A 24,583-nucleotide genomic window follows, 5' to 3' on the forward strand; every position below is an offset into this window, starting at 1 on the left:
ATATGTTTCAACATTTAATATGTTGTCTTTGTTGTCTTGATATGTTTTCTATTTTCAATGCAATATAGGGTTTAAATAATTTGCACGTCATTTAATTTTTTTTATTTTGCACAGTGTCCCAACTTTTTTGGAAATTTGAAATGGGGTTGTACTTTGGGCTTTGAATTAAAAACCTCACATTTTTAAGGATGAAGGTCTCCTTCTATTGTTTTCATGGAACTGCAACATAATCTGATGATTTTCTTGTCAAACCGAAGCAAAATGTAGCCTTTCTGTGCTCTCAGTAATCATTATCCATTTCTTCTACAATATTTAAATTACAGTATGACTGTATATCTCTTTGCTTAAAGGTTATGCACAAGCTTCTGTTATTTTGACCTCTGTCTTGTTAAATTGTTTCATGAAAATGTCATTTAGTTTCAGTGTTCAGGCGAAGAGACCTCTCTTGTCAGTTTTGCTAGAGGAGATAGAGCCACTAGTCAACCAGTTAGACTGCTCTGAGTATGATTTGCTTAAATGCTGTGAATCTGAGAGTGCTTTGTTAAAACAAACTATTTCGAAGCATGTGAAGAAACAGGCCACTGAATATGTGGTGATAATGTGTTTTTATTTCTATGCCATTGACAATGCCAGGAATTCTTTTCAGCCACTTAAAGTGATACTGTGTTTAGACACTGTCCCTTCTGAACTTCACCATGGCAAAACAGACTTCTCTTTGCATGACTATTCAGAAATTTGCACTGGGATTTCAGTGGTCATACTCCTAGAGGTTTTCACTACTTGTGAGCAGGAGAGGAACGGGCAGGAGACTTAGAGTGTTCTACTCTGCTGATTCCACTGCTGATTCCACTGTGAGTGAATGAGGAAAAGTCAATGTATATTTCCATAACATTTCCATCTCCAGCAGGATCTGTCTCTATGGTGAGCAGCAATGTGGCTACCATAGTAGCAGCAGCGGAGGCGGACATCAGATATAAAGCTACAGACTGGTCCCTCAGGAACACAGAGGTTTTGTGTACTGTTAAAATATGCAAAAGACTTTGAACAATGAATGCCACAGTTTGAACTACTGATGTTTATTTAAACAGTAATTAATGTGGTCATTGTACCGTTTTACATTGTTATTTATTGTTGGGCTATCTTGTAGACAGGTTGCTAAACAAATAAACTGGATTAAAGTGCTAGTTAACAGACACCAATTTTTCATTTTTATTTGTACAATTTCATGAATCCCCAATGAAATATTGGAGTGAAACTTTAGTCTGATTAACATAGTATAGTGATCTAATGTTAACTCTGGTTAAAACTTATGCAGTGAACTCCAATTTCATCAATATGTATTAACAAATATACAGCAATTTGGTAGTCTGATATTTTTTCTGCCAACTGGTGTCTTAAATGCTTCATTCTACTAGTCTTCTGTGGGATTTGCCGTGTTATGTTAGCATCAAGATAGAGCTGCTGTATATTTATTTCCTACACTAAGTTTAATGTTACTTAGGCAGGCTACTTAAACATGGACAAGCTTGTAATAGACATTCAAATGGTATATTCTTTACTTTGTATGCTGCAGTTTACAGTGAATCCTAACTCTTAATATTTTTAGAGTAGCCTGTTAGCCTGTTTGCTATTTGCAAAGCTAGACCTAGAAAAACAAAACCTTTCATTTTATATACCTTTCAACATTTCACTTCAATTTCTATTCAATTTATATACATGCAGTTTGTAACTATAAGCATATGTGCATTTATGAGATCCTCTCTTTCAATGATGCACGCAAAAGTATTTTGAGTGACAACAGCTTAATAATAGTTTTATAAGCATGGCTTTATAATAACCTGTGGATTTTTTTTATCATTCACATTTCAAACCTAACATAAACTTCAATCAATTCATTTTTTTTTAAATAATTGATATCACTTTAGTAAAAATCACTACTAAATTGCCCGATTAGATTTTATTTGCCCACTTTAAAAAAAAGGCCTAAAAGCAGCTCTACTACAGGTCATGTTCTGACTAGCCACATGAAATATCACATAGGTACAAATAAGGCAATATTACTTGCAACTAATTGGCAAAGTGGCCAATTACTGAATAGGTACTAATTGTACTTGTAATGACAACAGTGATGAAAACTCTGATTGTGGTTGCAAAGTGGCTCCACACCAGCTAGCCAGCCTTCCATGTCAGCACAAAAGAGCTCATGTTGGCTCCATGTGGCACAGAGGGAGTCACACCATAATCAGTGTTGATGGGGCAACAGTGGAAAGTGTGAACCACATCACACTCCTACGGTTGCAAATCTTGGAGAACCAGTCCAACCCTAAACACTGCAGCCATCCTGGAAAAGGTACAACGGCAAAGAACAAAGTGTGTGGAAAAACACTTGCACTCTACAAAAGCAAAGCAAAATGGAATTTGGTATTTAAGATCATTTAAGACAAAACACAATAAATGATGATTGTGCCAAACGTATTCATGTTGAAAGAAAAATCCTTTTTAATACTGTACATGATATTGTTTTTATATATTATTTTGTATATGTTACATGCCGTACAATATTGTGCAAATGTTAGAGACCACACCTTATTGACTAAATTTCCAGTCAAAATGGCCATCATTTTTCATTTTATTCATTTTTCAACATCAGGAGAAAGTTTTCAACAACTAAATACAACATAATTTTTTAATTATTCAGTGTTTACCATTTTCTTTTGTTAAAGGTTCTATTCTTTTCAGGAGGCTTGCTTTCAGAGAAATCTGCAATAAAATGTCAGTTTTTCAGTATTGAGTGTGTCCGATGTTTGTCTTTTTACTGCTTCTACTCTTTTTGGGAGACTCGCTTATAGTTTTTCAAAGAAATTTGCAGGGACATTTTTCCACACCTACAAAGCTCAGTCTTGGAAGTTGGTTGCTTATTCTGCTTTTCACAATCCAAGTAATCCCAAGTATATTCTGTGATGTTGAGGTCTGGACTCTGGGGTGGTCAGCCCATTGGTCTGAGAACACCAGCAGATTCTTTATTTGATTTGCAAATTTTCTACTTTTGTCTATTTTCTTTTCTCAGTAACAGCTTCTTGACAGCTACACATCCTTTCAGACCCAGCTTTAAGTACCGTTTATCTGATGGGGACAGTTTTGGTCATCTACCATTTCTTGCATGGTTGTTAGGAGTCCTGTTTTCTTTGTATCTTTTAATAATATGTTAAACTCCAGTTTTGGAAACTCACTTCACTTATCTGCTGTTTTGACTGGAAATTAAATAAATAAGGGGTGGTCTCTGACAAACATATTGATTGTCAAACATTATATTATGCATTCTAATACAGAATGTTGTAGGCTATTTTAGGTTCATGTACTTAGATCACGGTGGCGCAGTGGGTAGCGCTGTCGCCTCACAGCAAGAATGGCCTGGGTTCGATTCCCGGCCGGGCGACCGGGGTCATTTCTGTGTGGAGTTTGCATGTTCTCTCCGTGTCTGCGTGGGTTTCCTCCGGGTACTCCGGTTTCCTCCCACAGTCCAAAGACATGCAGTCAGGCTGATTGGACATGCTAAATTGCCCCTAGGTGTGAGTGTGTGTGTGAATGTCTATGTCTGTCTGTCTGCCCTGCGATGGACTGGCGACCTGTCCAGGGTGTATCCTGCCTTCCGCCTGATAACAGCTGGGACAGGCTCCAGCACCCCACCGCGACCCAGAAGGATAAGCGGTTTAGATGATGGATGGATGGATGTACTTAGATCAAGCTCTAGAGAGTGTAGCGATTACAGAATTAAGTTTTAGTATATGATCACAAGCATTACTCATTGTCTATTGTCTCTGACTTCATAGCTTCAGTTTGGTGATGTGGTTCCAAACTATACATTATTTCTCCTTCATTAATATTGAAGCCTATCAGATATCAACATATGATAAATATATCTTATGCAATCAACGAAAGACCAACATAAAGGCAAATATTAGGCCTATCTTGTGAAGTGCTTATTAGCACTTAAAGCTCAGCTGTAGCTGGTGGTATCTCTGTGCTTCACTCCACACACACCTGTAGCTGAGAGGTAAGAGGAGAAGCCACGCCCCTGCGAGACAGTAGGCACATTAAAAGCTCCCCTGTTACGTGTTCTTCCACACACCAAGCAAACAACTTCACACACGTATCAAGATGACAACTCTGGATGTGATGAACAACAGCAAGATAGACAGACAGAGCATGGACAGACAATCACAATCCAACAGCCCCAGACCTACTATACATGGTATGTAGGAAAACTAGCAAGATTTCTATTCCCTTAGAAGTTACAGTAATTGTAGATAACCAAAGCATGGGTTTCTGTATTAACCCTTTCATGTCTGGGGCTTGATCATTTAGTACGATGAGGAAAAATGACACAGAACCTGTTCTGATGGGTCTAAAGTGATGAAATGCTTTATGACTACGCCTTAGATGAACATCTAATAATAGAATAGTCACTTTTTTATGCTTACATATAGATTTCATTTCTTTTTTTTGACTTTTATTGACATACTTTTATTGAGAATTTTCTATTGATTTGTAGAAAATCAGTAGTTCGATGTAGCCAGAAACTAGATTTAATATGATAAATAAAGTGAAATAACTCACTTTATGTTTTGATTCAGAGAACGCATGAACCAACTGAAATTTAAAAATCAATTATTGGACAATAATAGATTAATTATTTCTCAGTCGTAGCTCATTGAAAGAAGCAGGCATTCTGTTAAAAGTGCTGATTCTGAACTTCCAATCGTCATCACATTTGTGTGTATAAGTAGACAAGGAGATATTTCATTATGCCCCAAATTTGTTGAAAAAGTAGTGTTGCGTGGACAGTCTTGTTTGTGGAAAGGGAATAAAAACCTGTAATTTTTTTTGGCACATTTTTGTCAAAAGCAAAAAGACAAAAAAAGTTGAAAGTGCAGACTCGAATCAAAATTGAATGTGAATGTAATTCGTTATGTAACTCACTGTATAAATACTAGGGGTGTAATGCACAGTTCAGTTCAGACCTAGATTTTTTTGGCCATGGTTTGGTTCATACTTTGTCTTGTTTTTATGTTTTGTCTGGATTTTTTAGGAGGTGAGGGGTGATTAAGAAAAAAATGGAAAGATTTATGGGTTTATTAATCACCAACAATTTGGAACACTAAAGGGAAGAACACTAAAGAACATGGTACACAGCTTGCAGCTTTACTAGAATAATAATTATGTAATTACATGTGTTATAGCATTAATTGTGAAATGAAAAATGAGCTTTGTTACATTTTTAATGTATTCAGAAGCTCAACAGGCTGCACCAGCAGTGGTGACAGTGGGTTGGGGTTGGTGTTGGGGTATCACGGTTCTGTCTTCCAGAACCACTGTGACAAGAAACCGTTGATGTTTGTATTGCAGTTTTCGGTTTCAGAATTTAAATATGTTTGAATAGTATAGTAAAATGAAAGATGTTTTCACCTTCTAATGCTTAATGACTGAGAGAGAGTAGTCACAGTAGCTATGAAAAATGTTGCTTATTATCTTAGACATTAGCTTAGAAAGCCACTAGCTTGGAAAACAAACTCATTTTTTGGTTTTAAAATGTCATTATTTGTTGCAATGCATTTGTTGTGGCCATTTGTAGACCAGTAGTGTGGTCAGAAAGATTCTCCAAGTGGGTGAGCTGACGTTTCAGTAATTAACAATGAGAAGTTTTACTGCTGCATTGTAGATGAATCACAGGCAAAAAGAACAGCACACTTTGCTGCTGTCAGAGCACTGAGAAGCCATCTGTGGTGTGGGACAGGAAGCTGCAACTCATTACGTAAAATAAAGTAAACAGTGGAGTTGGTCTAAATGATCGTCATCAGACATTTTCAGCAGAAAGTGTTGTTACACAACACAGCAGCAGCCTGTAGAAACCAACCAGACAACTTCAGAGGAACTGCACAGTCCTAATATAACAGTTTATAATGAATCACTGCGTATGCAGGGTTTCTGGAAAAAGCATTGCAACACTCTAGAGAGGAGCCCTTTGTCTGGAAACTCTAACCCTTCTCAGGTGTCTGTAAGCTATCTATAACCTTCCTGACAACCTTTCGGCATCCTAACAACCATTGTTTCACATGTGTTAGTGTGGTTAGGAGGTTCAGTACCACACTAACATGTGTTTGGACACATCTGTATGTTTACATAATCTTTGATCTAAAGGCTGATGCTGTGCTTAAATGCTTGATGTTTGTTTCTAAGACCAACATACAAAGTGAATTAGTTGCCTATGTATAAATTAATCAAATTGTATTAAATTAATTTTTGTAAAAGTAGATTTCAACAGCCAACAAGATCTCAGCACCTGTGGAACTTCTTTGGTGCCTCCATCATTGAATCTGCTTTAGAGATTGTCAGGAGTGTGCAAAGCGTAAACGTGTAACAATACCAGTACAGTACTGCAGGGTCAGCTCTAGCCTTTTAGGGGCCCTAGAAGCAGGATTTTGTATCACTATGTCACACTACTGGAGGAAGATTCTTAAACCACTGAAGCAACTAATCTAGCCTGTTGCTCAATGGCCTACACTATCATGGCTGCAAACAGCACATAGAGTCAGAAAAATCAATCATGTAATGTGAGTTTTACAATCCAGACAGTCAGAATGTTATACAACCTCCAGATTTGTCCATAAGCCATACAGTCTGACCCTCACTTCGTGAGAGCAATGTAGTGACCCACAGCAGCAGCATAAGTATGACTTGGAGGCACATGGTCAGTTACTGGAAGCAGTTACATCATGTAATACTGGAAAGCAGGAAGGAAATGGCTAAACTGGATAAGTAAGAAAGAAAGAAAGAAAGAAAGAGAAAGAAAGAAAGAAAGAAAGAAAGAAAGAAAGAAAGAAAGAAATTTGCTTTAAAAAGTTACCAAGTAATGACAATAAAGCTTATGAAAATAACGTTTATTATTTATTATTACCATTTCTTATTGTTTAATAAACTGCTTATTAGCTTCAGATGTAAAGTTATTTTCTCTCCTTTAGATGACACACCTCGTTCTCTGGGCTTCTGCGGCTGGTTTTTCATCATCCTCTCTGTCATTTTCACTGTATCACTGCTTCCTGTCACCATATTTATGTGCATCAAGGTAAGAAACAATCAAGGTTAGAAAGATACCACAAACAGATATGCACTCACTGTAATTTGCCTTTGTAATGAGCTAAATGTTAATTCAGATTGTGCAGGAATATGAGAGAGCTGTGATCTTTCGTTTGGGTCGCATCATGGACAGAAAACCAAAAGGGCCAGGTATAACAGCACTCTTTCATTTACAGTGTATTCATTTAAACGATTCATTTAAATGTTTATCATCCTCTCTATCATTTTCACCATGAACTACTAGTATTAGTACAACTAGTACTATGAACTATGAGTAGTTCATTCCTATACAATCCTTTATGTGAGTCTGAATAAGCATCATAACATATGAAATTAACAAAAAGTTTGTCTGCTTGTTTGGTTTATTTTCCATGTATGTTTCTGTGTAGGAATGTTTTTTGTGCTGCCCTGCACTGATACCTTCACAAAGGTGGACTTGAGATCTAAGTCATTTGATATTCCGCCTCAAGAGGTAAACTTTGTATCAGGGAATTGCTCACATTAAAAGACTGCATATTATTACAGCTAGAATACTGGGGAAAGCAACACATCCTGTTTTTGCTAAACAGTTTTAAAAATATTTGAGTGACATTTAATATTTCTTTGTTCAAGCAACCTACAAACCTCTGCTACAAATGAAAACATAAACTTTATATTTACCATTTATGAATAATTTAGACAGAGTGTGTACAAATGTAAGAACTTATTTAAATGTCAGAACTTAAGCAGGATTAATACATGAACTGTACAATAGCTTACTGTTACAGCTAGCTATTGTAATGGGCCATTAAAAAGTCTGGTAAATCGGAGCCAAACACATTTATTTCAATATAATGTTTCTTTGAACCAGACATGCTTACAAACCTAAATACATGCAGTACATGAATCAAGTTAAATGCAATTGGAGGAAAGAAGCTGTGTCAAATGTGCCAAGTTTACTTTTAGTTACAAAGTAGAAGAGCTAATATCAGCAACATAATTGAAACTTATTTTATGTACAGTGGGGACAAAACATTTTGAGACCACTTGTGAAAATGCTTCAGTTTTTTGGTATTGGTATTGCAATTTGAGTGAAAAGTAAAATCTTTAAAATATTTAAATGAATTTCAGAATTTTGTATTGTTTGAGCTGGCACATACTCTGATCTCTAACAGTGACAAAAGCCTCTGGTGAGCAGATCAAATCCTGATATTCCTCTGAACATGAGCGTCAAACAGAAGGAATAAAAAAATGACCTTTTTGTACAAAGGCCTCAACACAAATTTGCTTACATTTGAAGAGTGATCTAGAAATAGTGCAGAATTTCAAATATTTCTTCTTGATGTTATTTGTCATAATTCAAAATTCTAAAATGTTCTGTTGTTTATTTCCAGGATTAAATTTAAACAACCTTAGATTTGAATGTAGTCACTGTACATTGTACTTGACATCTTCAGCATGGTTTTGTCTGTTTCAAAAAAGCACTGTGTTAAAACTAACTCTGCCAGGTGGAGGCTGTACTTTAGCCTGACTAGCTCTCACTGTGAGATATTTACACATTCAAAGTTGTGCTATATTACAGACACTAAGAGAGAGATTAAAATGGTATAGATGTGAATTCTGTGACAATCGAAAAAAGTGTGTCAAGAAAAAAGTTACTTTTATGGTACAAAAACAATCTTCGCAAAAAAATTTGAGAAATATGTGTTTGCTGTCAGAGTCGACAGATGAGGTTGCTATGGGAACAGGAATCCCATATTTGAAATATCCATACACCCCATGTTAGGTTGTGCCCCACTCTGCTCTGCTAATGGAATCTATGACCAGCCCCTTCCTCTACTATAACCACTGTAACTAAACCTAACTAATCTAATCTTAATTGTTGAATAGTATAATGAAAGGACACTTGCTCTCTGTATTCATTATGTGATATAATACTTACCAGAAACTGAATTCAGAATTGCAGCACAGAGCTTCTACCTCTCAAAACCATGCACATCTCTCTTCTAAGAGTAGATTCTGACCAAGGACTCTGTGACAGTGTGTGTGGATGGTGTGGTTTACTTCCGGGTCAGTGATCCCATCTCGTCTGTGGCGAACGTGACAAATGCTGACCTGTCCACCCGTCTGCTTGCCCAGACCACCCTGAGGAACGTCCTGGGCACTAAAAACCTGGCAGAGGTTCTGTCTGACAGAGAGGGCATCTCCCACAACATGCAGGTTTGGAGAACATGTAAAGAAAAAAGTCTAAAATGTTTTATGACAAAGAAACATTTAATATACAAAGAAATACCATCTGCCACTACAACGGTAGAATGACCTGTAGACAAGAAGTGCATGAACGATTTGTGGTCTTCATATTTGTGTGGCATCTTACTTGCAGTTTGCTCTGGATGAGGCCACACATCCGTGGGGTATCAAGGTGGAGCGTGTGGAGATTAAGGATGTCAAACTCCCTCAGCAGCTCCAGAGAGCAATGGCGGCAGAAGCGGAAGCCTCTAGAGAGGCTCGTGCCAAGGTGGGCCCCCCAGACCCCATAGCACTAGCTCTGGAAGGCTAATGGAGGAAACATAGCACTGGCAGATTACCACTCCGGGTCTTTCATAACAATACCAGATGTTTAAGTTATTATTTTTAGCTTTGGAACAACTTGAAATCCAATTTCTATCCAAGGTATCTTACTCTTAATGAACTTTCATAAAAGAAATAAACACATTTCAAAATTTTACCCCTTACCCCAAAATGCCATCAATCAACCAAACTGTGCTTAAGATTTGCACTGGCACTACAAGGCAAATGTAGCTTACAATGGAAGTTTAATGCAAAATTATTCTGCTTCAACTTGGCTTGAATGTGGAAAGTCGCAGTTTAGAATTCTATCATTTCTGACCCCTGTGTGTTTGAGTTACAAATTGGGGTAAAAATGTGGATACCTCCATGAACGTCAGTATTGTAAGCAAAAAGCTAGCAAGCTGATGTAAGTGATAGGAGTGATAACTTCAACATTCGGGATGTATTCACCTTCTCATAACAGTGAACATTAAGGTCAGTTTTGCAGACGTAACTAACCTATCTGTCTTTATGTTGACTGATCTAAAGCAAATAATATTGGTTGGAAGTCGGAGTTGAGGACAGCATCCCGACTTTCCAAGTAGGAACAGTTGGGGGGGATTTTGACCATGTCTATAAAAAAAAGTATGTCAGTGTCAGGAGGGGAATGAATTTGGGGGAAACTGTGTACATTGAGGTCTTGTTTTAGTCAAGTATGAAATATTTTGGTGCAGCCTGTTAGACTGGCTATGGGGGAGGGTTATTAAAGGAATGGTTCACTGATAATACAAACTTCTTAGTTGTGCACTGGAGCTACGAGGCTGATGTAGTTAGCAAGAAATGGAATTGTGTTACATGAAATCTCTTTAATGACATAGGGAAATGGGAAAATTGTGTCAATTCGATTTTTTGGTGAAGGATTGCCTTCAAATTCAAGAGTTGTCATATCCCTCCATTAAAACACAGGATAGGCCAACCTTAGTCTTAATGTTATGTTGCTGAGAACACAGTAATAGCAGCCATCTTAAACAATGAGCTTTGTCTGTACTTTTGCCCATTTTTGTAGGTGACTGTAAGTAATACAGGCTCAGGAGGGGAGAAATTAGAGGGAAATGGTGAACATTTTACACTTTTTTGCCTAAATATTCCTTTCAAAAAAACAAGCTCCCTGCAATAGCAGCCTAGATGTCATATTAATCCATCAATTGCTTCCATTCAAGCAATTTATGACTGAATTTAAAGGAGGAGAGACCACTGAACCTTAAAGGGGAATTCCACTGATTTTTAAAAATTTAGATGTAAACAAAGTCATTCAATGTGGCTTGATGTGAGATGGTTCATTGTAGATGAACATACCAACTCTTTCTTTACAGTGGTGGTGATTGGAACCAGGGGTCACATGTCTACAATGTAAATATAGCCATTTTATTTAGTATCCAAAATCACCAGTGAGTTTTTCCATGTAATGTTGATGAAGGTAAAACAGTGGTAAATCTGAAAAAAATTTATTTGGGTTTTATTTTGCCTTGCAATGTCCTGCTTGTACCTCTATGGCATGAATAGATTTAAAACTTCTTAAAACTATCATAAAACAAAGTCTCAGGCATCAGGAAGCATATTCATAACCAGTTCATGTAATAACTTTCTGTTTGGGGACTAAACAGTCTGGTTCATATCAGCACCTGTGTGAACCATTCTGACTCGATAAGTTTCTCTAGAATGGAGCATTTCACATCAAACCACTCTGAATGACTTTGTTTACATGTTAACCATCTACATGTCTATTTATATTGATAACATGTAATATGATGATGATGGAGAACTCCACATTAAAATGCACAGTAGTGAGGGTTGAGCCACAGGGAGGATGTGGGCCATGACTCAGCATTTAGCTGGAATCAGTGGATGAACCAGCGTTGCTATGTTTCTGTGTACTATTCTCTCTATGACGACGCATGAATAATGTAGTATGTTTTGTAAAGGCTGTCTTTACAGCACCAGCAGTGAGAAAGCTCCTTTTACACAGTATGTGTCCAATCTTCTCACTTGTCTTTGCGTTAGTAGACAGAGGCAGACTAAAAATGATTAGCCTTAATATAATCAAAGAAGCCAAGACATGTTTGGTGTCCACAGTTTTCTTCTTTAGATTTGCATTGGTGCTAAATGTGTTTTCTGACATGTACAGCATACTGTTACCCATAGAAATGGAAAAAGTATGTCCCATCGCTAAAAAAAAGCAGTAGTTGTCATCTTGAACCTGAATTGGTCAACTTTTAAAGGTAACATTATGTCACACAGTGTCAGAAATGACATTAGAAATTCTGTTTGAGATTACTTAACAAAGTTTAAGAGTTGAAAAACTAGACATCAAATGTTTTTGCTGTCTGACTACATTTAGGACTACATTCAAATTTGATTTCCAGCCAAACCATCACTTCAACACAGTCAACTGTGTTTTGGACACATAGTAGAAGAACATGCTTTAGCCCCTCTGTGTTCTGTGTCCTGTCTGTAGGTGATAGCAGCAGAGGGAGAGATGAATGCCTCGCGGGCTTTAAAGGAGGCCTCTCTGGTGATTGCTGAGTCACCTTCAGCCCTGCAGCTCCGCTACCTCCAAACACTCAACACCATCGCAGCCGAGAAGAACTCCACCATCATCTTCCCTCTGCCCATTGACCTCCTACAGCACTTCATGTCCAGGAAATAATCTGAGATTCAGTCTGAAAAAACAAGCCTGTTCGTTTGGCTGTAAGGGTTTTATTTTGGTTTTGCACTAGAGTTACGAGGCTAATGTAGCTGAATAGTAATGCAGGTATATGTTACACAGAAGCTTTTGGCTGATGTAGACTTATATTATATTAGCATCGTAGCTCCAATGCAATGATGGAAAAGAAAACTTTGGGCACCAAATATGTCTGTCTTGTATAAATTATTTTTTAGTTAATCATCCTTTAAAACACTCAGAAGGCAAAGAAAGATCATTTATTTTTACTATTTGAACTGTCAGCTGACATCTGAAGGGTTTCATTCCAAAATGCATAATAGACCACTTTCAAGAAATGTCTTTTTTTACATGATATACATTATTCTTGGAAGTGGACTTCCAACAATACACCTACAAGAAATATCAATGCTGCATCATGATTAATGCCACCTTTACTAGAGAAACAAAAAATGTGTTTTCAATTATACATCAGCTGTTTTTCTTTACAAAAACTCATTATATCCTAAATTGTTACAAATGATATACAGCATTTTGGAATGAAATGTATTCTTTTTTTAAAGAATTGTTATTTATTTATAAGCTGTTACATGAGTGCACTGTGTTAAAGACTGTACTGTGATTCTCTTTAATCAGATATTATATTTTTCTATGCTGTGATAGTTTTGTGTCCTGAAACACTATGGAACGATTTAGGCAGCTATAATCAATAAGAAACTACCGTATAATCACAAATCCACATGGTCATAAACAGGAACACCAAAGATGAAAGTATGGTCATTCTCATATCGTTGGTGTCTAAAGAAAATCTTCATAATGTCAACACCAAAAAGCAAATACATTCTTCCCATTTAATGGAATTTAATGTAAAGAGATTTTCTTAAGTCATTTGGAGCACTTCTGTCAGTCCAGTAATTATGAAATTTTCACACAATGTCAAGGACAGCACCTTCTGCCCAATGACCACTGGGATAGGCTCCGGCATCCTCCACAGTCCAGAAGGATAAGAGGCTTAGATAATGTGTGTGTGTGTGTGTGTGTGTGTGTGTGTGTGTGTGTGTGTGTGTGTGTGTGTAAAGACAGCCATTGTGCTCAAATGATGTAGAAAAAAAAATCAGAAAAAATGATGGTAACTATTTTTTGGAAAGTGATAATGTAATTGCATAGAAGGAAGTTGTCCAAAATGAACGTTCAGCACAGCCCAACGTCATGTAGATAAAAGAAGTCAAACTACGAAGAAGCAGTAATAGGATGAGTCATGTCATAGACTGGACTACTGCTGCATAAAAGCACAACACATTGGACTGGTCTGTTGCAAAATGAATAAAGAGACTGATTGCTTGTAAACACAGATGTTTCTGTAGTAGATTCTAGGAATGAAACACAAACTGTCCACTTCATTCCTAGAAGTGTAAAGTTACTGTACAGAATCATACAATGAACTGTCTATACTCAGTGTAAAGTGTTACTGTAAATGTGAAGAACAGCCCTAAAATAATGACTGTGTATTTTACTGTGAATATCTAGACAATATTCTCTATTTCAGACATGGCCTAAATATAATGGAGAAGGCTGCCGATATGTAAAGCTTTCTTGATGACAGAGAACCATCGCCTCTTGAATTACTGTTTCACTGATCCTTTAAAAGGAGTTTCTTGTGAAGGCCTTAAATAAAATAAGGCAGAGTTTGGTTAAGGAGTTTTAAAGGTATTTGTGTTACTGCATACACTGTAACAAATTGATTGTCACACACACACACACGCACACACACACACACACACACACACACACACACACACACACACACACAAACACATTTTCTAAGCTGTTTATCCTTCTGGGCTGCAGGGGGGGCTGGAAAAATGGATTTAAAAATACTTAAAGTGGTAACAAGTTATTTAACTGGTTTTATTCAACTTAAACTGGCTGAAAAAAAATTAGGTTGTGAACAGACTTGGAAGAACATATGGTCTCCATAATATCACCATATCAAAAGTGTGTTGTCAATCCATTTAGTCACTACAAGAAGAATGTTATTACAAAATTCTGGAGTTTATGGTCTGTTTGGAACCTATTTGTCATTTGTGGGTGTTGTAATGGTTTTGCTTTGCCTAAAGTTCTAATGCTGCCACCTTCAGGCCAAACACAGTATGTCAGCACTTCTATTCTTATATCAAATACAATGATGTAGGGCTACAGTTTAATGCAGTAGGACCTGATACAGTTGCTGCTTTGGGCTGTTTTTTGTTATCCAGGCTTCTGAATGCAACTTCATCATTTGAAAAAAAAAGACATTAATGCACTGAAAGTAAAAACTTTTTTTTCTTCTCCTCAAACTACTATGGAGATTCAAGGTTTTGTTCTGACAGACAAGGATCTAAGATCGAATATATACGTAAAATATAAGCACTGGTGGTCCTGGTGGTCTGTCAGATTATGTAGTTAAAATTAGGTATGCATATATGATATGCTGTCTCAGGCTACTGCAAAGCATCTCCCTTACTGCTGCCAAATATTTAAAGCTCCACAGAAAATAACATTCACAGGCTATTATTAATCACTGATTATTATTAACCTCTATATGAGCACTGATCATTTCAAACTTTGTAGAAATCAACTAAAATACAGTGTTAAAGTACTGGTCTTTTCTTTATTTACTTGTAAATCCATACATACAAGTGTATGTATATAGTTGTGATTCATTTAATTCTACATAGTTGCTGCAGCATGCTGTTTTCATGTCATATAGACTTCAGTGGTACACAAAACCTGCTTCTTCTTTCATTGTCTTGGTATGTTTAAAAAGTGTTGGATCCGTGCTGATCTTGATTTTAACATTTAATTCCAAAGTGCAACATATACAGACAGATGTGTCTCAATGCATTACAACTGCAAACTGTAATCTAATCTAGACTAACAAGTTTTAATACAACAAAAGTGTAAAAATCACAGCTTTTAAACATGCTTTCTTAACATATGCTTCAAATGTAACTTACAGATAAAGCTTAAAATGGACTGAACCATATAAATTAGGATACACTGACTCAAAAGGAGTAGTACACTGTTGATTGATGTTAACCTCAACTCTTAAAACTCCATTCACAAACTGACTTCAAAGAAATAAAATGCATAATTATGTCCATGGGACACACACACACACACACACACACACACACACAACAAAAGTGAAATAAAGAAAACAAAACAAAAATAGTGTAGGTTTTTCCCAAAAACATTAGACATTTGTCATCATTATATGACAGAACAAGTATCATTTTGCAAACACTCTCTCAAATAATTAAGAGAATCTTAATCTTACAGTGCTTTTGGAAAACTGGACCCAGAGTAACTCTCAAATTCTAAGTATAACATCATTTGAAGACAATTAATGAGATTTTATATTGAAAAGCACAAAATCAAGGTCTTTCTGACGCAGTTACTAAATGTAGGCCTACCTACTGCCAGAGCACTGTTCTCAGGTGGTTTGTATTTTTGATAGAATCATTTTACAGGTTTGAAACAGAGTAACTTTCATTATGCTCAGTGTATAATGTATAGGCTTCAAAGACATTGTTGGTAATAGTTCTACATCTAATAAATGCACAATTGCAAGGTTTACTATCTAACATGTTTTGCAGAACATTCTTCAGACTCTGAAAAAATGTCAAATGACAAAATGAATGTAATTCAAGAGCAATGCTATTAAAGATCTTCCTGACTGCTTCCGATCTGTCGAAAGTACGTTCTTAACCTGAGATTGATCTCTGTTTGAGACAGGAGGTAATGGTACATAAATTAATACGACATGCAAAGGAACAAAAAATAAAAATACTGACATCATAACACTGAAAATGGAGGCATCAAATGTTGTTTCTGCTGAGGAGGTTTGCAAGATTGCCCAAAATGAGTGAACACAGACGAGAGATATTGCCTGTATGAGCAAACGGTACGGTATCTAACTGTCAGAATCGTGATTTCTCTGCAATCACAATTATAGCTGCAAAAAATCAGTACTCTTACTGTAAACAAATACTTGCAAAAAGGAAAATCAAGTATACAATCAATCACCATAACAAATTGACTCACATAAAACATTCTCAAAGTGAATTTTACCATCTCATTCTCTGCTTTGCTCATATATTAGTCATAGAGTCATTCTTATTTGAGGATATCTTGGGAACTGATTTCAGATCAATCACTTATTATTTCAACAATCATTTCACTGGAGTTGTGAAGTTATGAAAAAGGTAAGCTAATATACTTTATTGATTATTAACACATTGTAACCCATTCTGTCTTTATTGCAGTGGTTTCCGGTCTGTCTTAAGGACCTCATGAGTTGCACTTTTTTGACTTAAATCCAATATAGCACATCTACATAGCTCATCAGCCAGTTATGGAGCCCTTTGTGAGCTGTTAGGTGTGTTAGAAGAGGGAAAAGAAGAAAAGAGTGCAGTAACTGGGAACAGGAAACCTCTGCCTTATTGAATGTTAATTTTCCTTAGCAGAAAAAAACTGACCTGCAATGGTATCATGGCTTTAAGGTTCTAAACCTGAAAGTCCTAGTACAGTCAGAAAAAGCTGTTTCTGCACAGGTTAAACACAATTTCATTTCAGGAAGTAAGGTAATCCAATGCTAATCTACACCAAAACGTACTATGCTAACAAAACCTCCTGAATTTTTGCTAAATTAAAATTAAATGTTATTTCAAATTTTACATTTTATGCCATTGACAGCATCTAATTTCTGACATACAATAATGCATCACTGACACTGTGAGCATGCTAGATATCTAGGGAAAACTTATAGTAGCCTAGGTGCTAACAGTTTGGTGCTAGCTGTAGTAGATTTTAGCCTGACGGAAATATGAAGGCCCTATGGTGCAACGTTACAGTAAAATGTTTCCAAGCATTTTTCCTGCATGTTTATGGCAAAACCTCTCCAATAGAGCCACAGAGCATTAAATAGAATATCTGTACAATATCTGGGTTGGTAAAACTGGAAGACTTATGGTAGCATGAGGATAGGTTAGCATACAAATATCCCATAACAAGAAACCGCTGCCTCGGCGGCAGATTTCATGGATGAATGCGTTCATTGAGTTTTGTAAACATTGCAGACCAGATGAAGGCATGACGTTTTACACCAATAAGTTAACTGGAGATGTAAATGGCAAACAGCAGTCTTGAGGACATCATGGTACTAAAAATATATCAACATAAAGTTAAATCGGGTTCAATACCATTTTCATTGTGATCATCCATGGTCAACCCAATTTCTATACCTTTTTGCACACTGTCTGACTGAAAACACAGAAAATGTTCTAGAAATCCACTACCGAGTCACCATGCATGGCAATATGAAGAACTACTTTGGTCGTATTTTTCAAGGTTGACCATGTTTTCATTTTTCAAAGTCGAAACCACAGATATGACAATACAGTATATCCTCAATGCAAATGAGTTCTTGGATAATGTCCTGAAAATATAGAAACCGGGCCTATTTGAAAGGGCCCATTACCTCATTTGAAAAGGAAAAGAGATATGTCCATATTAAACTTGTCCCATGATCTGTGTTGGGTTTAATATTGTAATGTCTGGGCATAGAGAGCAGGTTGCTGGTGGATGTGTATCCTTTGAAGAAGCTGAATGGAGATTAATCCTTTATTACAGGTGATCTGTATCTTGTTTGTCCTGTCTATTCCACTCATTATCCTGGCAAAGTTGCAAATGCTAGTAGAAGCAAAGGTCAAGAAACAGGCACCATGAGATCTGCAGGACATACCAGTAACAGACAAGAGAGTTTGTACTATATTATACACTACATACGTAGGGCAGAATTGCCTGTACAAAAGTAATGCCGACATGGATGAGAATGAGAATGCTATTTAAATTAAACAAATCAATAGAGTCGTCTGTACATTCTTACAGGAAATACATATTTTTCTGTTAAATGCAAAGATTTGTGTTTGTTAGTCTGGAATTTAAATTTATAAGACACAGATTTACAAATGGCTTATGTGTTTCTGTAAATTGTAACTTGTGTGTTAGACATACTCCTCCTGAACGGAAATCCTGGAATATCAGCACCAATGTACAGTACATACATACACCCAGCTCAGCACAAACTGATACAGTCTATGTAGATACAGAAAACAGTGTCTGTTTGCCCCTACACCAGGAAAGAGGGGTATAGATAGAGGTAAATAGGGTGAGAGAGAGAGAGAGACAGAGAGAGAGAGAGAGAGAGAAAGAGAGAGTGAGAAAGAGAAAGAGTGAGAGGCTTATCTGGGTAAGGGTGGGTGCGAGGGTGAGCCTGGGCCTGGAGAGGGCCGGTGGAGGGGTGACTGGTTGGGGGACATTCTTGGGCTCAACTCGCCCGTTTGCAGACGCCACAGCAGCTCCTCATTGGTGCGACTCAGTCGCTTCTTCTCATTACTCTCCTTCTCCACGTACTCCTGCAGGTTAGCGTTCTCCTCAGACAGTTGCCTAGCAAAACAAGAGAGGAGATGGAACAGACAGCCTGAATTTAAAAGCTTAAAGGTCTACTTCAGGGGTTAAAAGTGAGTACACGGAGGGCTGAAGTTCAGCACGGTTTTGGGATTTTGCAGCTTTCATTTATATGACTAACGTTTCATTTCACTTCATCACCATTAATAAACAATTTTAGATAGATAGATTGACAGATAGATATCTTCACTCAAGGCAAGGAAAAACATTTGCAACTTTTAATAGAGATTAATGTAACAAGATATTTTTCTATTTGCCCCTTTATCACAAAACCTTAACACAATGCCGAAAGTAACTGACATTTTTAAATTATGCAGAAAAAAAAACAAACAAACAAAAAAAAAAACAAAAACAACAAAAATAAAGACTGGTATATATATATATAGAGAGAGAGAGAGAGGGAGAGAGAGTAAGAGAGACCTGGACATGGCTAGATTGAGGTCTATCCTCGCCTTTAGGTCCTCATTCTGCTGCTGTAGAACCTGAACACGCTCCTCCAGCTGCACATTCTTCTGAGCCTGTTTAAAGACACAGCACACACACAGAATTTCATTTCATCAGGCCTACAGGTGAACTAAAGCCTAACTAAAGATTCAATGCCGCTTCTTAAAGTACTGCAAACTGACTACACAAGCACATTTCATTTTGACATTCTCTTCCAGCTCTTTATTAGCACCAACCAGTTTCTCTAGCTCAGATATCTTGAGTTCCTGTTGGTGAATCTGTTGGTTCTTCATCTCCAGAACCTGCTTCAGACTCTTCAGATCCTCCTCTATGTGCTGATATGGAGCCAAAGCATCCTGAGTATATACAGACCCACAAAATAGGTGAGGAGCAGCACTATTATTACACAGGTAGACATTGTTGCAGAGGTACACAGACAGGACTTAAACACATTCATGTACACTGTAACATGGCTGTAAAGTATGGAAGACAGAAAACAATGTACCTCTGTGTGCTTAAACCTAAAGTTAGCATGTTCAGTAATACAGAGATATGAATGCAAGTCAGGCTAAGTGCAGTACCACAATCTGTTCATCAGTGCTCCTGCGTAGTGCTTCCTCAAAGCGCTTTGCTCTGTCCCTCAGACTGCGGTTTTGAAATGTCAGTGTGTCCACCTGATCCTGAACACATCATGAAAACACAGAAACATCACACTGGCCATCATCAAAGAAAGCCCATATATCTGTGTTTTAGCCACTAAAATGATGTTGTACCTGCAGCGACAATCTGAGCTTCTCAAATTCTTCCTCCAGGGATTTCTTCTGCTGTTCATGAGCCATCTTCAGATCTGACAAAACAACCACTATTATTTTAATAATAATAACAACAACAACAACACCTTTTACTTATATAGTGGTGTCAGAAAACCTGTTAACTCTTGAGCATTCTGCACATTTCTGTAAAAGTTTAACCTAAAATGTGATCAGATCATCATCTAAGTCATAACAAAACAAATAACGCAAACAGTTACATAGATTGTTCATGGAATTAGAGGATAATTAAAGTAAAGAAGTTCAATCAATCATGTGAGTGTGGGTAACCCTGTCCTATTTATAAAACATTGAACTTGACTTTCAAAGTCTGGCCTTCACCACATTTGTAAGCTCATGACATGTTGTGGTAAAAGGAGATTTTTTAGGATCTCAGAAAAACAGTTGTTGATGCTCTTCAGGCTGAAGAGGTTATAAAACCATTGCTGAAGAGTATGAACTAATCCACTGTCAGGAAAATAGTGGACAAATAGATGAAATTTAACACCATTGTGTTAAACCACCAGGACTGGTAGTCAAACAAAATCACTCCAAGAGCAAGACGTATGATATTTCAGGCTATACTTTTCTCTCTTGCACTAGCTAATGTCTGTGTTCATGAGTGTTCATGAGGTACACACTGAACAAATACATTGCATAAGGGAAGACAGCAGGGAGGAAGCTACTAGTCTCCAAAATCAACATTGATGCCCACTAAAGTTTCCTAAAATACTCCTGGATAAGGCAGAGGACTGCTGAAAGAATGTTCAAAGTCAGTTATTCTAAATGTTATATGACTAATAAGGCCAAAATAGAGCTTGGCCTAAATGAGAAACTTTTTGATTGGTAAAAACCAAACACAGATCCAACATAAGAATCTCATCATGCTGTTTTGCTGCCTTTGGATCAATACAGTTTGATGTATACTTTTGAACACGGTAAAATACATTAAAATACAAAAATACAAAAACAACAAACACAATATAAAGAGAGCAATAAAAAACTTGAAGAGAAAAAAAACAAAAACTGAAAGACAAACTAAAATATTTTGAAAATAAAAGCTACTGGAAAAGTAGTGAGCTTTTATTTATTAACAGCAATGACAGAATCAGCATGTGTCATTTAAAAAGGACTCACTTTTGATTGTCCTGGCATGCTCCTCCTGAAGAGTGGCCAGAGTGGCATTGTGGGCTGTCTCCATCTCCACCATGGCCGCTTCATGGCTCTCACTCATCTCTTCCACCTGATAATATACATAAGCATTTCACTGTACAGAGGGTTTGAGACGGCAGCTGCACCAATAGCTTCATGCTGGACACATTTAGTCTAGCTTTGGAAAACATGCAGTTCAGAAGAAAACTGTGGGTTATCCTATTTGATTTAACTTAAACTGTGTGTGTGCATTTCTCTGCTCATTTTCTGTCCTTCTCAGGGGCAGCATAATGGCCTATGTCCGTGAAAATGCTCTTCAAGTGTTGCTGAAACACCTGAACTCAATAATAGGGTGTTTTTGGCCATATAGTTTATATAATTCATATGGAACATTCATGACCTCATGTCCTGACATGCTATAAAAACAAATGAGCAGGTGTGTGTGTCTCACACCTGTTGATGGTGCTGGGAGCGGAGCTGCTGTAGCTGGCTGCTCTGCTGTTTCTGCAGAAGCTCTGTCTCCTTCCTCTGCTCCTCTCTCAGTCTCTCCTGCAGAGCCTGCTGCTCCTTCTGCTGCTCCTCCTTCAGCTTCCTCAGCTCCTGCTCAAAACTGCGCTCCAGTTCAGCCTTCTCCCCCTGCAGACGCTCCCACCGGCCCACACTGACCACTACACACACAAAGAGGGGTAGACAGATAGATACAAAGTTATGATGGGTAAAAATAGGGGAGTAAAATGTGTGGATAGAACTGCAAGGATTTTTGAAAGTTATAATTAATTATACTGGATTATCAAAATATTAGATAAAGTGTGCACTTTTACATAAAAAACACATTTCTCAAGCTATTTTCAACTGTACAGTCAATTTTAGACTGTAATACATTATATTTTAAGCAATATAACACAAGCGGGAGTGTTTTATTGTGTTATGTAAACAACATTACAGCTGTGATCAGCGAGTGCTACAGCTGATGTTATTCTCAATAACACACGATCTCTAATGTTCTACTGCTTTTACAGAAAAACGAAGAAAAAAGTTAAAGCAAAGAAGCTCCAAACATCGCATTAAATATTGTGCTTCAATACTGGCAACTCCTTCTGCCATATATGTGCATATTATATTTTAGATGTTTTCGAATGTGTCCTTTTCTGGTTTGTATGCACTAAAGTACACATTTGGTAACAATTAGCTGCAGTGTAAAGTGATTCGTTATCTAGCAACTGGTGTTCAGCAGAATGACATAGACAATGTGAAAAAAAATCACAAATAACAAATATCACGAATAATTTGTGTATTCATTTAAAAAATAGATTTAAATTGTACCAAAATAATAGAATCAAATCACATCATGGTACAACCAGATATTTTACAATCATTTTCTAAAGAATATTTTTATATCCCAAGTGAATAAATAATGTTGCTGTCCTGAATAAAACATGTATCTCCTTTTTTCCAATTTTTATTTTTCAACATCATTTGAGAACAGCACCTGTGCATTTACGCTGAGTGAAAGACCAAGTAATGCTCCAAAATTACTTGTAAAAAAAACTTTACATTAATTTACATTAAAAGTAAAAATAACACTTTTGCACTTTCCTGTAAAGTTACTATTTTGGAGATACATGTTTTTTGGACAGCAATGTTATATATAGTTAGATAAAATAAGAACTAAACAGTAGAGAGAAGCAAAGCGTGGTCTGTTGGATGTCATCAAGTTTGAATCTTTTATAAAAGGTGGTTAACTTGTTGACATCATGCTACCATTTCCAGAGTACCACCTCATAATGGAGGCAAGGGTGGGTACAGGGTGAGTCAGAGCAGCCACAGTGCCTCTTACCCACTTCATCCCTGATCCGAGAAAGCTCCAGGGACAGCTCCCTCTCCTTCACCTCGGCATTCTCGCTCTGCAAAACAACACACACAAAACAGCAGCACAAAATCATTTCCAATATCACATCACAATGAGGAGGCCTGATGGAGATATCATCCACTATCAGTTTGGATAACTGTGCCAATATATTCAGGTTTGATTGAATGTACTGAGTGGGATTTCAACAGAACCACAGGGGATCACTTTAGTGTGCTCCTAACTATGCTCTGAATAGCCCAGCCCTGCTTACAGCAAAGCCCAGTAACACAGTGTGATCTAACACTATTGATTTTATCATTTCTGTTTTCATAAATCACATCTGCCTGCACAATAGCCATGTAACCAACCGATGATACAGTGAGGAAAATTCATAGCAGTCACAGTTACTGTACTGAGAACAATGACATTATATGATTATATGACAATATATGATTATACAGACGTATGATTAAATAAATGACAGATAAAAATTTACTTTCTCGACCGTTTTTTGATGAAAGAATAGTCAGCAATTTACATGATGATCATGCATATTTTAAATTCTCCTCCTGATCTTTTACAGTACACAGAGCCTGTTGGACACACCCATTATATGCATTTTTTGCTATATATTGTTGTTAAATTTATTAATTATTTTCCAGTAAAATATTTTGAAATGTCTGAAAGGCCAGGCATTGTTTGTTAAAAAAAACTTGAATCACTTGATTATTCACTTATATAATAAGTGGAGTTTTCTATTCAGTGTTTCTCACACATGTGCTGAACTTGGGTGGTTGTCAGTATACTTGGGAGGCCGTCTAAATATACTATATGTCTGGGAAATACTGAATAGAATATTTTGCCCCATTTTAACAATTTTCAAAACATTTTATTTTGCTATGTATAAAGAATGACACACTTTGTGTAACATAAAAAGCAAAATCAGCTGTATTTCAACCTCTCTGTGGTTCATTGCTGCTTGCTCAGTAAAAACATCCATTACAAATTTGCAAGATAATACACAAATTATTTCTTTTTTATTCCAAACCATACATGCCTTTTTGAATACTCAAATAAGTAAAGTACAGGAATACTACCCCCCCTAAAAAAAGCACCCCTGAAATCTATTTCAGACCTGTGGAAAACACTGCTATTACTAATATAATCAGTAATGACAGCTCTATTAATACTACTACCCCTACTACTACTACTACTACTACTCATAATAATAATAATAATAATAATAATAATAATAATATTAAGTTTTAATTATATTGCACCTTACATTCATGTAATACAGCCAGAAGTGCCTCAAAGGGATCACAGACAAAAATGATATCGTTCAAGAAATCACAAAAATGTGATTTTCTAAAAGAAAATAAACACATCCTCTAGAGACAAAACTTTTTTGTGGCATTTTGCTGCAAAATGAAC

General features: G+C 36.8%; 2 protein-coding genes across 2 annotated transcripts in view; one reads left to right on the forward strand and one right to left on the reverse strand.

The window, feature by feature from the left end:
• Positions 1-2,214: 2,214 nt before the first annotated feature.
• Positions 2,215-12,878, forward strand: stoml3a (stomatin (EPB72)-like 3a). The gene is made up of 8 exons (XM_036597200.1): positions 2,215-2,370; positions 4,102-4,252; positions 7,020-7,123; positions 7,212-7,284; positions 7,524-7,606; positions 9,130-9,333; positions 9,497-9,631; positions 12,179-12,878. The coding sequence occupies exons 1-8, from the start codon at positions 2,215-2,217 to the stop codon at positions 12,368-12,370; spliced, it is 1,098 nt and encodes a 365-aa protein (XP_036453093.1). The 3' UTR covers positions 12,371-12,878.
• Positions 12,879-17,786: 4,908 nt separating this feature from the next.
• Positions 17,787-24,583, reverse strand: part of mtus2b (microtubule associated tumor suppressor candidate 2b) — a 47,940-nt gene continuing 41,143 nt past the window's right edge. The window contains exons 9-16 of the mRNA XM_036563438.1: positions 23,138-23,204; positions 21,754-21,968; positions 21,286-21,391; positions 20,113-20,186; positions 19,921-20,019; positions 19,576-19,695; positions 19,316-19,413; positions 17,787-18,874 (exon numbers count right to left, since the gene is read on the reverse strand). Of these exons, the coding sequence (XP_036419331.1) occupies positions 18,670-18,874; positions 19,316-19,413; positions 19,576-19,695; positions 19,921-20,019; positions 20,113-20,186; positions 21,286-21,391; positions 21,754-21,968; positions 23,138-23,204 (984 nt within the window). The 3' untranslated portion in view covers positions 17,787-18,669. The remainder of the gene's footprint in view (positions 18,875-19,315; positions 19,414-19,575; positions 19,696-19,920; positions 20,020-20,112; positions 20,187-21,285; positions 21,392-21,753; positions 21,969-23,137; positions 23,205-24,583) is intronic.

Source organism: Colossoma macropomum, unplaced genomic scaffold (assembly GCF_904425465.1).
Source record: "Colossoma macropomum unplaced genomic scaffold, Colossoma_macropomum, whole genome shotgun sequence".
NCBI classification, from domain to species: domain Eukaryota; kingdom Metazoa; phylum Chordata; class Actinopteri; order Characiformes; family Serrasalmidae; genus Colossoma; species Colossoma macropomum.

What these genes read in the sequence shown, in the direction of transcription:
- stoml3a (XM_036597200.1), top strand. Translation starts at nt 2,215, where the DNA reads ATGTGGCACAGAGGGAGTCACACCATAATCAGTGTTGATGGGGCAACA. An exon ending in CCATATTTATGTGCATCAAG is followed by an intron (nt 7,124 to 7,211) that starts GTAAGAAACAAT and finishes ATGTTAATTCAG; the next exon opens with ATTGTGCAGGAATATGAGAG. An exon ending in CTAGAGAGGCTCGTGCCAAG is followed by an intron (nt 9,632 to 12,178) that starts GTGGGCCCCCCA and finishes TCCTGTCTGTAG; the next exon opens with GTGATAGCAGCAGAGGGAGA.